A 13,517-nucleotide genomic window follows, 5' to 3' on the forward strand; every position below is an offset into this window, starting at 1 on the left:
CCTTTTTTTCTTGCATTAAAACGTTTGCATGTTTTATTACAAATATTTGGATTTTTCACGATTGCAAGATATTTTTCTATAATTTCTGGATTGTAACAGTCATTTGACAAATTTCAAGCAAAAGTTCTGTTTTATCTTGAGTTAATGTGTATATCTATGCATTTATAATGTTTAAACTCTTATTTATTTAAATTGTTAACCACAACTTAGCTAAGTGGCCAAAAACTTAGCTTATTAACCGTTAACGTTTCTACCAGGGTTATTGATAACATGTCGGAATTTTAATTACATTCGGCTTTTACTTTCACGACGGCGCATATACGTTTAATAATATTATACGCAAAGTGATCGACAGTTCGCGTTCACATAATCGACGTACGAGCTTTGAAAGGCAATTTCCCCGATGATATTCTCGTCCGCGCAGAACGTAATCCGTTTGAAAACAGAAAACTCTGTCCGAAACATTTTTAATAAAGTTCCGCTGAGGCATCGCCCCTCTGGGATTCTAATGCCAGCCAATAAATTATGCAAGATTGCCTTTTGAAAGGCCTATGTTTTTTATCCTTTTTTTCCTCTCTCATGTCGTACAAGCTTTGAAAGTTTCGCTTCCTTTTTGCCGTCGCGAGAGACAGGTACTTTTTTAACCTCACCTTAAATTAAAGATTCTCCTCCTTTTGAGAATAATTCTCCGGAAAGGTCTTATTGCGCTGGTCGACATTCGCTCCTTTCAGGAGTAAAACTAAACTTACTCGGTGAGAAATAACTTCTGAATGGAATCCATTCGCTCAAATCGAAAGACTTTTTCTTTGAATTTATGACTCTTAAAAGATATTGCGTGGCGCGCCAGTCAAAGTTCAACGCCGGGTTATTTAAATTAGAAAAGAGAATCTCTCAAGCACGGCGCCATTAAAAATAATTTACAAGAACAATCTCGAGTATATTTGCGAAAGATAATAAAAGAATAAAAAAAAATATATATATAGTATATAAACCATTTCATCATGTATATACATATGCGTATTCGTTACAGAGTTACTTCGCTCCTCGGAATGAAATCACGCGCAGCTGCGTATATATATATATATATATATAGAAGTTCATTCCGCGCGTCGAGTCCTACTTAATCAAAGCTTCAATCCCCCTTAGAACGCGGGATCTCAAGTTTGATTATAAGTTGTGAAAGGAACATGAGTGCAAAAGCTGCATTATAATTTCCCTCAAGACCTTTTTGTTCCTTCGCACTATAGTATATAGGTATAGAGATACGAGAGGCGAGCTACTTTCGTAAAATCATGCAACGCCTTCGGAAAAAGGATGTATATATACGTGAGTGGAAATGAAAGCTCACACACACGAGGCCAAACGTTTACGGGCGGATTCTCTTCTTTCTCAACCGTCTGTAATAATCACGTAATAAAAGTGATTGAGCAAGAAATCGTGGCAGCAATAATAAGCTCGGAGCACGTGTCGGGAATAATATTTACCTCTCTCATCGACCCGATGGCGCCAGTAAATGTGGATATTAAAGAAAAAGAAGCAGTGCGCGGAGAAAACCGATCGAATTTTCATCGCGATTCCTCGTCCTCGACCTGTATAACCCGCTACTACCGTCCAGTCTCTCACTCTTTCTCTTTCTCTCTCTCTCTCTCTCTCTCTCTCTCTCTCTCTATATATATATATAGAGATATATATATATATATATGTGTGTGTGTGTATTATCCGTGAGGTGGGATTTCCAGCGGCGCCGCACAGCTCGGAGTCAGGTCCGGAGACACATGAGAAGCTCGCGCAGAATGAGATGAAAGAGAGGGATCGGCAGAGTCAGCTTATGCTCTCTTTCTCTGCGTACATATATAGATACCCGCTCGGTTGCGGGCGCGGGGAAACGTCCATTATGCGTCGTGCTTACGTGCGAGGCTGCGCCGAAGAAAAATGAGCCGGGGTGAACGCGTGAAAAATTAAACTTTTTGAGGCCCATCCATTCTCAGCTCTAACGCTATACACAGAGGAGCAAAGCTCCAATCGTGTATGATAAGCAAGAGAGAGAAAGAGGAAGCTTTTTCCTCGAGAACGAGAAACTCGCGACGTTCCTATCGTGGCTTATTCGTCATTGTCATAAGCTTTTAAGGAATTTGCACCGCGCCCGAGTCGCAGAATTGCGCGGATAGAGTTTATCGAGGACTTTGAGAAGGCAAGTTTGGGTATCGTGTTTGTTTCTCAGAAGTATTCGCGAATAGGAAATCGACTGCGGTCGGAGTGAATTCGGATTTCGAGGTCGAGAGGGTCGTCATTGAGATATTGTGGCTGCGTGCTGCGAATGCTTTAGCGATAAATGCGCTGGACTTTCTGATTGAATCCGCTTAATAAGTTCTTTCCCCTCTGCAGTCTGCGGTATGCGGTGGATGAGCGAAGAAAAGATTTTCGTTTAATGTTTGTGTTGAAATAATAATCAAGCAGGGTATAACTTCTGACGGTGAATATATTTATTAATACAAAAAGGAACAAGAAATTAGTACAAGTATAACAGCATAGTCAGATGTCAGAGAAGCGTTCGACTGGACAACTGCTCGCTTGCTCGATTCGGACAGAACTAACTGCTATCCTCCGCTGAGGGTATTACAATACCTCGGTGACGCGGTCCTCCCGCTGATCGCAGGAGGGACGTTGCCAATATCCAGGTACGCGACGACACGGTCGATGCATGAGTGGACGGACCCTTTTTAAAGGCCCCCGCCGTTCACCTGGGTATCATAAAGATCGCGCACTCAGCGAAGTGCGCGCTCCTTCTTAATCCCTAATTGCCGTGTTTGTCGCACGTATTTTTTGTAGGCAAAAACAGACCGCGTCTCCGAGAAGCTTATCATTATAAATCGGGCAGATGCGCTGCCGAGTTCGGCGACAGACTCGGCACGGCGTCTGTTCTTGGGTTTTCCCAGCTACAATAAAACAAGAACTGAATAGTATTTCAAAATACTAAAACTAAGTTTTAACAAAAACTCCAACAGTTTGAAAACTACTCGCGGCTAATTTACTCAATTTCCAGATCGAGCTCAACGATTGTTAATCAGAGCGCGGGGAAGCGAGGCAGAGCTTTCTGCGCTTTTACGAAATTCCGGAGTCCGGAGATATTTTGTATAAATTGAATTTGCCCCAAAATGCGCGCGATCTGTATAAAAAGTTACATAAATTTACTTCGGTTTTTCTCTAAAAAGAGAAATCTAATCAGATAATACTTTCGGGAAAAATACATGGCTCTGTTCGTAAGTACCTACGTGTGTCTATGTAGGTAAAGCTCCCCGACAAGTTTTCTCGGGTGTGCCGGCAATCAGTCATTTTTCCGAGCCAAATTCTCAAGATTCCGCGCGCTAACTTTTTAGCCGCACCGAGACGGGCCGGGCTATATGCGCATGTAAGCGGTAAATCCATTTCATCCTTGGAGTGCCGGAGCGTAAAAACTTTCCCGGTCTTCTTAGACCTCCAAGCTCGTCGATTTCCTTGTTGAGGTACGTCGCAAACCCCTCGAGAGAATTGCCGCAAGTCCCATCGCACTTTAATCTTAGACTCGCGCGTGCTCCGCGACCTGTGTGTGTATATACGTATATATAGATAATATGATGTCGGTGCCGGGTCGAGTCCGGAGAATTTCCGGAATATTATTTTTTCCAATTCAATTTTTCACCCTCACTCGCACGCGAAGCGTCGCGTCGTATATTTCGAACGATTCGCGCGCAGAAATCGCTGCGGCAGTTAAGGTCAAAGGGGAAATACTTCTTATTGAAGCATATATATATATAGGTATATATATATATATATAACGTTGATTCATACGCAAGAGACGTCCGAAAGCCCACTTACCGGAGATATCCAACGTGTGTGTCTACTCCGGAGCATCCCTCGAGAATTCGAGCAATATTTCTGAATGCTCTCGACTCCATTCTCTTTGAAGTTTTAATTTCCATGAAAGGATTCGCGTATGCGCGCCTTCTCTTTTCGGAGCCTGATGCGCGCATGCATCGGCGTCGGAAACAGTCGAGCGAGCTCCAGGAATTCGAAAGGGAGTCGAAAAAATCCTGCGCTCGAAAATGCAAGTTATACATCAGCGTTAACGCTGAAACAGAAACTGAAATACCAATGTTGGACTTTCGTTTCTGTATAGATTCTCACTCGATGCTCTGCCGGAAATAAAACAATAAACCGGCGCGCAAATTCTCATTTTCTGCCATCCGTGTTCAGGGCAGCTCCTTTTTCCATCCCTAACGCGGAATTGCGATTTATGAATTCTTCATAACCCTCTCTTTCTCTCTCTCGCGCGCGCGCTCGTTTGCTCCGCATCCCGGCCGGTATTCGTTCCGCGCGCTTTAGCCGTGGAAAAAGCCGGCTGCGCGGCAGCAAAAACGGCCTCTAACGATGGATTGATAAAACGATCGTTCATCCTCGTCCATATTCGCAGAGGTGCAAAAAAGAGAGAGCAGCAGCAGCGGCGTTAGCCAGCATATCCTAAACCCGATATTTTTCATCGCAAAGGAAAACAAGCGCGACAAGGTATCGACAGGTTTCGCTCTCTATCTTTCTCACGCTTCCGAAGCGGAAGGTGTCATTTTTTCACTCTCGTCTCGTAGCAGCACCGTCGTGGCATCTTCTCTCGTCTCGGAAGCCCAGCATCAGCGCGGCCCAGCTGCGCGGGTCGTAGACCTCGTTGGGGCTGCATCTCCCTCCCGGCTGGGTTATAGCGGTGCTTCCTTGGACGCGAAGCCGCGACTCATTAATCACCGAATCACGGCGAACTCGCGTCTGAGGAGCACGCGCGCGAGGAAGAGGGGTCGGCAGGTCCGCACGCTCGGTTACCCTTAATAAGGCAGGCCGGAGCTAGCTAGCTGTGCCTTCAAACGCTTTCCACCTGAAAGCACTGGGCCACGAGCCAATCATCATTGGTCCCTATCGCGAGCGCCCCAGAGCCTCTCTCGCTCTCGTCCTTCTCCTTTGCCGCTAGCTACAGCTTCTGCTCTCCCTCTGAGGGTGCGCTGTTGCGCACGCCCTTTAAATACGTCGCTCGCGCGTCATTAACTTGCCACTCAAACAAAGTCAAAGGAACGGGCAGCGCGCTTGCTCGTGGCAGTCTCGGGAATATGTACTTCTCTCTCACTCTATACATCGACGAGAAGTAGCTGAGGATCAACGTGTCGGTTACTCCCGAGATTTCAATCAGCAGCAATGGCAAAGCGCTTATATATATACATATATGGTGACGAAATCTTACTTTCACCAATATTAAGGTTTAAATGGTTTATAAAGGGATTGTTCATAGTAGCCTTTATTTTATATAATTATATCATGTCATATAATTACGTAAAATAATTGGCGAATTTCTTAAATAATAATTTAAGAAAAACAAAAGAAAATCAACGCGCCTGAAACACATTGTATATCCATATTATAATGTGCTTCTGACAGTACCTCTTGGGTGGTGTGGAAATCTGTCGTTATTATCTTCTCAATTTAAACTTTAACCCATCGTTATACCATTTTTCCAATAAAGGAAATTTTGTCGATCTTCTTAATTTGATTATAACACATCATTATACCATTATTAAAAAATGGAACTTTTGAAATCTTTTTGACTAAGTTTTATAATAATCATTTTAATATTAATAAAATTGATTTAAGAGGGGCCAGCGGAGGGGGGCGGAGGGGAGCGGAGGGGTTATTACATAAATTTACACATGCATCTATATAATATAGGAAGATATATATATATATATATATATATATATATATATATATATATATATATATATATAGAGATCGACGAGCCCGCGAGATTTATCCCGCGCTCGGCAAATAAGACGCGAGAGTAAAATGCTTGGCTCGTCGCCAGCGATGATCGTTGACCCTGAACCACCCGCGAGCGAGCTTGCACAGAGATATAGACTTACGGCCGATATCCTGCTCTCCCAGCTCCCTCCTCCCCACTATACTCTGTTACTCTCCCCTATACAGTTCACTTTTATGCGCTTCCTTTTTTCTTCGGCCGCACTTTTACTGGCTATCTCTCTACTCGCCCGGCGGTTTTATTCCTCGGTTCGCGGCTGTTCGCGCCCCGGATTTGTGGCTCAGAAAGTTGCGCCGCGGACAAGCCTTCGGTCTTCCGAGGTGTCCGCTTGTGTTTTGTCTGCGAGTATAGATTACTCCTTCGTCGGATATCTCGAAGATTCGTGCGTCATGATTCGAAATTTTACGAAATCTTCGGATAACATTTTACGCGCGGGATGCACGGCGGTTATTTTTTTTACACCAGCTTTCAACAATTTTCTCGGAGGCGTAAAAGGAGAGAGCAATTTTTCAGGATGAAGTGGTCGTATATATTTTATCTTTCGCGAGAAACCCTAAGACGTAATATAGTTTCACGAATGGCGCGAGTTTTAGCGACACTTTGGGCTGGCTGTTTGACGCGATCAAAATTATTATCGATCACCTACTGTACTGTCCGCCCCCAATCTCAATAAATTAAATTCACTTGTGAAATTCTACTGCTACGAGTTCCCGACTTACGATCTACTGACATCAGTGAAATCTAGCGCTTTCTGCGTGCGACCGCGCGCGATTTTCTATATCCCCCTAGGCTTCGTTCGATTCCTTGGGCGCGATTGCAGCCACGAGGTATTATATACTGTTTTTGCAAAGAGCCGAGCGCGCCGCGCTTCCGTATTTAAATTGCCGGGAATTCGCGCCTGCGGGCAGAGAAGAAGCCGCGGTAAAAGGCCACGTTAACGGAGCATAATGTCGCGGAGCAGCTCCGACTGTAACTTCCGGAAGAAGCAAGTCGCTCCTAATTCAGTTTAATGGACGGTTGGAAGACAAACTGCGTTAGCGATGCCAATGCGCCGAAAGGACTTTGCTGCAGCGGCTGTTACTACTGCTGCTGCTGCTCTGCGAATGCGGGAGAGAAGCAGATGGAGACTCTTATACGTTTCCCCGGAGACGCGTCGCGCCGCGGGGCCCAATCGATTTTCAGCGTAGATAGGAGAGAGGGAGAGAGGGATCCTTTTGTCCGTTGAACAATAAATTACTTTTAAATCGAACTATCGATCGGGCGGCGCCAGCGCAAAAGGGCTTAACTGCGAGATTTGTCTTGGCGACTCAAGGGCCATTCAGTTTCGCGGAGATCGTTTCAAAAGAATAATCGTCCTCGAGTCGGCGGCAGCGAGGGCCAACCCCCTCTCGTACTCATTGTTTTCATTGCGGCCGATAGAGCGTTGCGCGCCGGGCTGCTCCGCGAATTTGCGAACTTTAGTCAGAGGGATGGGGGCTCTTTACGCGGCTTTTGATGTCGCTGATAGTTATGGCTTGCGCGATCAATGCATAATGCTCAGCCGGGTCGAGTTCGAGATCGTGCGCGCGAAAAATAGCGACGCCGTGGTGATCGGGAAATTTCACACGCTCGCCAGTCCGACGTTTTCAACATCGAACGTTTCTTCGCGATTGCTTCGCTGCGACTGCGAGAATTCCAGCACGGCTGAGTAAAAAATTATGGCTTTAATCGGGAGTTTAATTTGGTGCGATATGCCAGCTCCATTCCGCGCCAGTCTAGAGCTCCCTATCTTTCTCTCGCTCTCGTTAAAATTGGAAATTGCGTTTATTAATATTTATGAGGCTACCGCTAAGCAATGGACGCGCATAAAGCCTTGCTTCGTGTACGCGCTGGAAATTATATATTCCGCATATTTAAAAAACAGATGCGACCGCGGAGGTGCCGCTGTCGGGGGGTATCATCTGTTACCGATAGCTGTAGCCATAAAGGAAGAATATCATCATTTAATATTCCAGGTGAAACATTGTTGTTTGCTGTTTTATGGAGATGTTCACGAAAGCTCGTACAGCCGTGATACATGGTATCTTCGTCGAGAAATTTTTCAACGTGAACGTTTGGTTTTATTGCAAAACGTATAACTGCTTTTCGAAAACCACATAATGGACGCATACACGAGAAGACTGCACTGAGTCAAAATTCATTCCGACTCGAATACGTTCGAGCCGTTAGCGAGGTGAAAGTTTGTTTTAACGGACGACCTCATTAAAAGTTTCGCCCATTCATCAAATATAAAAACCAAAAATTACTCCCGGATATTTGAACTTTCGTTGGCGCGCGCGCGTGGTCGTGACTGCAGCATTATCTTTTCGGAAAATATACGTAGATATAAATTAGTTCCTTTTTTCAGCGAGCTGTGAAAGTAACTGTGGGCCGATACGTTCCCATTTTTACTGTTTCAAATTCTCCGCTAGTCCTCTTATTGCAGAGCGCACTCGTATATTCGCTGAAGGATACGGCTTTGTTTCGAAACCGGAGAAAATGAAACTTCCATTGTTTTCTACTGTGCAGCGGTCTAATTAGAAGTGCTTGCGTTTGTCAAGAATTTTGCAACTGACCTGAATCACTTCCGAAAAGTCGAGAGGAAAATGAGGGTACGGAGAAGTAGGCGGCTTTAATTATTCTAAACGCAACTTCGAAGCAACTGGTTAAATAATACGGCATAGACACTTGATATATAAATTACTGACTCTCGCAGACTCACCTATAATGGTAAAGTTGACTTTGACATTCTTTGTCTGGGAGTCGCGGAAATCGACTCGGCATCTGTATACACCGGCGTCGCCCTCTTGGACATTCTGGATGACTAGATGCGCCTTATCCCCGGCGCGAAAAGTCGCCCGGTTGCCCCACACGTTCTCGGCGCTCCAAAGTTTCGCCTTGCCGCGGTGCTGGATCCGCGCGTCGTAACTTGAACAGGAAAAAATGTGCTTCGGTCAATCAGCCATCCGAATGTTGCGTATACATTACAATATCGAGAAACGAGGAGCTGTATTAAATATTTACGCGCGAGCTTGTATATCTGCGATGTGTTCTACGCAATGCAAATGATTGGGAGTGCCCTCTCCTGCGCCCGCGCTTGTTTGCGCTGACTTTTCCGTTGGGGAGGGAAGCTATATGTGGGGTGAAAAGTTTTTACCAGGAAAATTCGCAGCAGTGGCAGCAAAGTCGCCGGACTATATTCGAGATCTTTAACCGCGTCGTAGAAGTTTTCCAGAATCAGTCTGACGACTGGCAAGGCGAGCTACTGTCACAAGGGTATTTTAATTTTCGCTTTTTCTCCAGCTCCCGCCACTTAATTTTGCCTCGCAAGCTCTACCTTCACGTTCGACGAAATGTAGACTAGCCCCGTTTTCAGAGGCGGATAAAAAGTTGAGCTTGCACACGTTGGAGGATGCAGCAGCTTGTTAGCCACGAGTTGGAGGGAGAGGCGATCGGCTCGTGCTCGTAAAGTTCAATCGAAGCCGGGGGCGGTAATTGTGCCTAACCGTTATCGGCTCGCGTGCGAAAAATATATCGAACCTGTTAGTATCCACCCGCTCAAAGCCTCAAGTCCCGCCAACCCTTGCATAGCGTGACTGTAATTCCCGCGGCTGTTCCCAGAAAATTCTTTGTCCCCGCCCTACATTAGCCGAGCGCGCATCTCGCCTCTCTATAGATTTTTCAAAAGTCCGCGGCTCGACCATTAAATTTAATACTGTTTATCGCTGCGCGAAAGAGCACGTTGGAGTCTCCAATTTAATTAAAAGACTCGTCGGCGGGTAAAACGTTTTACTTGTATCGCGCGAGTCTCGCTGACTGGAATTGCTTAAACGTCGCCGTCGCCGTCGACCCGTTGCCGAGCTTTCATTTTGAACGAGTACGGTTGATCGGCTTTGAGCAGTGGAAAAAAACTACTAGCCTATACTTATGCGTAATGCAATGTGCAGGGCAACAGGAGAAACGTAGCGTTCGCTGATTTGAGTGAAATTGCAGCGCATACTCGGTACGCGGGAGTAGAATCGAAATTGACCCTTTCGTATGTACGGTATACGCAGAATCGATTTAATTAGCCGCGGCTTGCTTGTTTTTTTTTTCGAAACCTCTGGTTAGAAAGAGCGAAGCCCCTTAAAAACAAGCTCACAGCGAGCAATCAGTTCTATCGATGAAACATGTAAAAACACCTCAAAAGAGTTAATTAAATATACACGGTTTGCGAAACCAAAAAAGTTATTGGGAGAAATGGATGGCAAAAGTACGCTCGTTTATTCACACGTTTTGATTTAATATATCATGTAGTCACGAATACTTCGATGCCCGGTTGTAGTTTCGATTTCGTTAATACGTTCTCGTAACTTTTCATGATGCGCCCGTCAACGCATAAATTTTTACCGTCCGTATATACAATAGAATGTAACGCGCGCGATGCGGAAAACGTATACATAACGATCGAAACAAAAAGCCATATCTGAGAGGAAAGGCGGCACCGCGCCGTTCTCCAGTCGTCCTCGGAAATCCGTTCAAAACACGAATTCCTTAATCGAAAATCCGGAGAGGCCACTGGGCCACGTGCCAAGCCCGATGGAACTTCAAATTCAAAATGTAACTCAGCGCAGAAGAAAGCTCGCCGCGACGAGAAAAGAAAATCCCGCCGAGACGTTTGTGGAAAATCCATTAACGTCGCGCTAATCGCGTACAGAAAGCTCTTTCGCTCCCAACACTCGCGATCATGCGAACGCATACGTTCACGCACGCGCACATACGCGTCCAACATACGACCGCAATTCCGACATAATGAAATTTTTCGCGCAATTACTCGCTGGTTTGGCAAAGCTACTTTTATAAGCCTTCGGCGACGTTCCCCCGCGTATAGCAGACCGCAAGTCAATTTAAAGCTGCGCCGCCCTAAACGCTTCGACAATGTCCGTCAAGAGATTGCCCTGCCTCTCTTTGGCGGCGTGTAATATCGTACGTGTGCGCGGCGGGCGACCGAGTGCTTTACGGGCTCGCAAAAAACCACTTTGCGGGTTGGCGCTGCTGCGGAGAGAGAGAGAGAGAGAGAGAGAGAGAGAGAGAGAGAGAGAGAGAGAGAGAGAGAGAGAGAGAGAGAGAGCGAGAGAGAGAGAGAGAGAGAGAGAGAGAGAGAGACAATGGCTTAAATGGGGGCGCAAGGGGGGGTGTAGAGCTACATATGCGGCGGCGCTAAAAGTGGAATAGGGGGTAAAATGAAAGAATGAGGAGATGACAAAGACGAGGTGAGAAAGAGACGAATGGGGGTCGTCCTCGCGCGGCTGGAATAAAGTAGGGGATGGGGGGAAGAGGGTACTAATTCCGTTAACTACGGCTGCGCTCACGCACGTGCCCTAATTTGACAATTCCATCGCGCTTACGTTCGCTAAAAAGTACCCGACCGCGACGCGAGAGGGATAGTATACGTATATAGAGCCTCCATCTACCTTGATTGCGTGCGATTCCTTTTAATCGTTTCTCTGGCGGATTTTTTCCCCTTCCGAGAGGGACAGAGGGGGAGAGAACTCGACACCCACGCTGAACTTCTCTTTTTCTGACCATTGACTTAATGGAGTTCGATTTGGGATGCGCGATAGACGACGACGAGGCAGAGATTTCTTTCATTCAGTCGCAATATGCCGCGGGCGTTTTTGAAAATTATTGTCGTCGTTCGTGGAAAACGTCGGAGGCTTTTCAATTTTTCATGCTTTTGCAAATAAAATAGGTTGCGAATGTGTTTTTTCTTCATCTTTATGATCTGTAAGAGCTTTCGCGGAAAATTTTCTCTCGTGCTTCAGCCCTAGAGATCTTCCCAGTAATTTTCTTTCATTTTTTATGCTAGATTAATGCGCCAGGAAAATCCCGTCGTTCTCGTAAAATTTTTCCGTTTTATCGTACACTATGGAAGATCTGCCATTTAATCGTTCGCAGAAGTACCGATAAACGTATCGCTCGATCATCGTTATAATATTCGGCTGAGAAGTCTTGTATTCAAAGCCGTTAAGTCACACATTATCAGACAAAGTAATGTTCCAATTGAACGTTAAAGGGGTCGCCAGGCATTGATCTCCTCGGGTAAATCCAAAGTGGCAAAAACAGCAGCTATCCGTACTCTCAACCGATAGGTCATCAAGTCGATTAACGCGAAAGTGCGCTATATAGTTTGCCGCTGTCCCATTCAATATATATATAAAGTTTCGACTCCACGTATAGACACACGCAAAGTAAGGCGAGCCGCGCCCCGGCATAGCTAACGGCGCGCGCGCACGGCAAACTACTAAAGGAAGAGCTTAACTTTTCGCATAAAATTAAAGAATTACGATTGTGGTCGCTGTCGTGCGGTTCGAATATCTTTTCCTTTCTCTTTTTTACTCTTTCTATTCTCGTTTTCTGGGCGACGGGGAAAAATACAATTTACCACCGCTAACTTTCATTTCCAACCGCGAGACCGACGGCAAAATGGATTTCAATGGCTCTTGCTACTGCTGCTGCGGGTGTCTCTCACCGCGTCGAGGTCAGTAATTTTTGTCTTGCGTCTTTCTCTCTTTTCCTTTTATACCTTGCATGTGCACGCGTCTTTTTCTCCGCTGAGATTCGTCGTGTGCTTCTGCAATGCGTCTGGGTTAAGGGAAAACGCTTCGCCGGTTGTGTTCAAACGGGCTTTTCTCCCCGAGTATCTGCAAAGAGTTCATAATTCTCGTGTGTTTCCGCCGGAGAATCAAATCACTCCTTCGTTTGCGTGAAACATACACTACACTCTGCTTCGCGGTTGTGTAGTCATTTGAAAATCGCGCGCGATGTTTTCTAGGGATCGACCGCGGGTTTGGTCTGTCAGCGTCGAATATCGAGTTTGAACTCGATCCGATCGCCAAAGTATGCAAAGCTCGGATTGCGTCTCGCTCGTCTATCACTTGAATTCCATAATGGTCGGCGAAAATTCCATTACCCCAGTGCAATGAAAGAGTAAATGAACAAAATACGCAGAGAGATAACTTTTGTAACCCCTCGACGCTAAAACGCTCCGGCTGCTGCAAGAATTTATTGATTTTTTCAATCTTTGATTTTACCGCGCGTGTATTTATGCGCGTAATGGGAAAACCGGTTCAAACGCGGTTGCGGTCTACTGGCAGCACAGTTTTTTTTTTGAATATTATATAATATTATACATATATTCATTATTCCTGCACTCACAGTGCTTTGACTTTTTCTGAGAGCCGCGTATTTACGTGCCTCCCGCACACGTTCATTTCCAGTATACGTATATATAACATATATATGTAAAGGGAGTATGAAAAATGACTCAAATAAATTGGGCGCGCACGGAAAGCGTTAAATCGCCTTAGTTAATTCGGCTTAAATAAAGTATCGCCACGCTGCGCACGCGGCGGGCTGCTTCCAAATTACCTAGTTCTTTTAATTACAAAACTCAGCCCCGTTTTCGTATTAAATATGGCGGCGTTATCATTGTCACGCTCAAACTGCATTGCCTTCACATCGTGATTCCCTCGCTTTTTCATGCCCGCCCGCTCGCGAATGGGATTGCCGTTAAAAAGCATTACATCGAAAACAAAATTCCACGTTTCGCGCAACATCGAACGAAGCGCAATTTATCGCGAACAGTATTCATAAAGGACGTAACAAAACCGTGATCCGCTACTAGCTT

The 13,517-nt window shown here is 45.5% G+C and overlaps 1 protein-coding gene across 6 annotated transcripts in view; it reads right to left on the bottom strand.

The window, feature by feature from the left end:
* The window catches only part of LOC100120012 (hemicentin-1), a 126,654-nt gene that overhangs the window by 54,172 nt on the left and 58,965 nt on the right, over positions 1-13,517 (bottom strand). For all 6 annotated transcript variants that reach the window (XM_031928760.1, XM_031928757.1, XM_031928759.1 and 3 more), the window contains one exon: positions 8,571-8,776. In XM_031928760.1, coding sequence (XP_031784620.1) covers positions 8,571-8,776 — 206 coding nt within the window. The remainder of the gene's footprint in view (positions 1-8,570; positions 8,777-13,517) is intronic.

This window comes from Nasonia vitripennis, chromosome 4, assembly GCF_009193385.2.
Source record: "Nasonia vitripennis strain AsymCx chromosome 4, Nvit_psr_1.1, whole genome shotgun sequence".
Classification (NCBI taxonomy): Eukaryota; Metazoa; Arthropoda; class Insecta; order Hymenoptera; family Pteromalidae; genus Nasonia; species Nasonia vitripennis.